General features: G+C 44.9%; 1 protein-coding gene across 1 annotated transcript in view; it reads left to right on the forward strand.

The window, feature by feature from the left end:
* The window catches only part of LOC103597040 (neuroligin-4, X-linked), a 17,956-nt gene extending 16,404 nt beyond the window's left edge, over nucleotides 1-1,552 (forward strand). Inside the window, exon 3 of the mRNA XM_008580844.1 lies at nucleotides 520-1,552. Coding sequence (XP_008579066.1) covers nucleotides 520-1,369 — 850 coding nt within the window. The 3' untranslated portion in view covers nucleotides 1,370-1,552. The remainder of the gene's footprint in view (nucleotides 1-519) is intronic.

Genomic DNA, 1,552 nt, shown 5'->3' on the forward strand with positions numbered 1-1,552 from the left:
CGGGCGCGACACTGAGGGTTGCAATCCGTTGCCAGACATGAAAAAAGACAAAAAAAAAAAAGGAAAAAAAAAAACCCACATTTTAGTTGTTACAACTATAACATCTATATATTTACGTCAAAAGCCAATTCACTCCTGGTTGAGATTTACAGCTCAGGAGGAGTTAAATATGAAATATGGAAAATTTCCCTAGAGACCTTTAGTTTTCTTTTTTCATGGTGGCAGATAATTTGATGCATTTAAAAAAAATAGAAGTGTAATGAACATACCATAGTACAGCTATGGGGATTTACTTCTAAGATAAAGATCAGGGGTATTTTTAAGGAAGAGACAAGATGGTAGGTGTGTCTCTGATTAAAGCAGAACATATCTGATGCTCTTTCTGTATTTTATGCTCATCGATGGACATGTGCAATGAACTGATTGCCACTTCCAGTTTTATTGCATTAAGAGATTTTCTTGTCAAATATGGAAGAGTGTGACCTTTCTTTATCTGTTTTTCCTTCCTTCTATCCCCAGTGATCCTAATCAGCCAGTTCCTCAGGACACCAAGTTCATTCACACAAAACCCAACCGCTTTGAGGAAGTGGCCTGGTCCAAGTATAATCCCAAAGACCAGCTGTATCTGCATATTGGCCTGAAGCCCAGAGTGAGGGATCACTACCGAGCAACAAAAGTTGCATTCTGGTTGGAACTTGTCCCCCATTTACACAACTTGAATGAGATATTCCAGTATGTCTCAACAACCACAAAAGTCCCTCCTCCAGACATGACATCCTTTCCATATGGTACCCGGCGATCGCCTGCTAAGATATGGCCAACAACCAAACGTCCAGCTATCACTCCTGCCAACAACCCCAAACACTCCAAGGACCCTCACAAAACAGGGCCCGAAGACACCACTGTCCTCATTGAAACCAAACGGGATTATTCCACCGAATTAAGCGTCACTATTGCTGTAGGGGCATCCCTACTCTTCCTCAACATCTTGGCGTTTGCAGCGCTCTACTACAAAAAGGACAAGAGACGCCATGAGACGCACAGGCGCCCGAGTCCCCAGAGAAATACCACCAATGACATCGCACACATCCAGAATGAAGAAATCATGTCTCTGCAGATGAAGCAGCTGGAACACGATCATGAGTGTGAATCTTTGCAGGCTCACGACACGCTGCGACTCACCTGCCCGCCGGACTACACCCTCACGCTACGCCGTTCCCCGGATGACATCCCACTTATGACACCCAACACCATCACCATGATTCCAAACACATTGACGGGCATGCAGCCTCTGCATACGTTCAACACCTTCAGTGGGGGACAGAACAGTACAAATTTACCCCACGGACATTCGACCACCAGAGTATAGCTTTTCGGTTCCCCTCCCCTCCCTCTGCCCCTCCCCCCAACAACATAAAAGAGATCAAGAGAGAAGGCAAATCTCCAAACCAAGAATGTTTTTCATCCCACTGACTTGGGACAAAAATACAGAAGAGCAATCACAATGTCCCTCTGAACTCCTCCCCTTGGCATTTCCCAGTATTACAAGATC

Source organism: Galeopterus variegatus, unplaced genomic scaffold (genome assembly GCF_000696425.1).
Source record: "Galeopterus variegatus unplaced genomic scaffold, G_variegatus-3.0.2 Scaffold2171, whole genome shotgun sequence".
Lineage (NCBI taxonomy): Eukaryota > Metazoa > Chordata > Mammalia > Dermoptera > Cynocephalidae > Galeopterus > Galeopterus variegatus.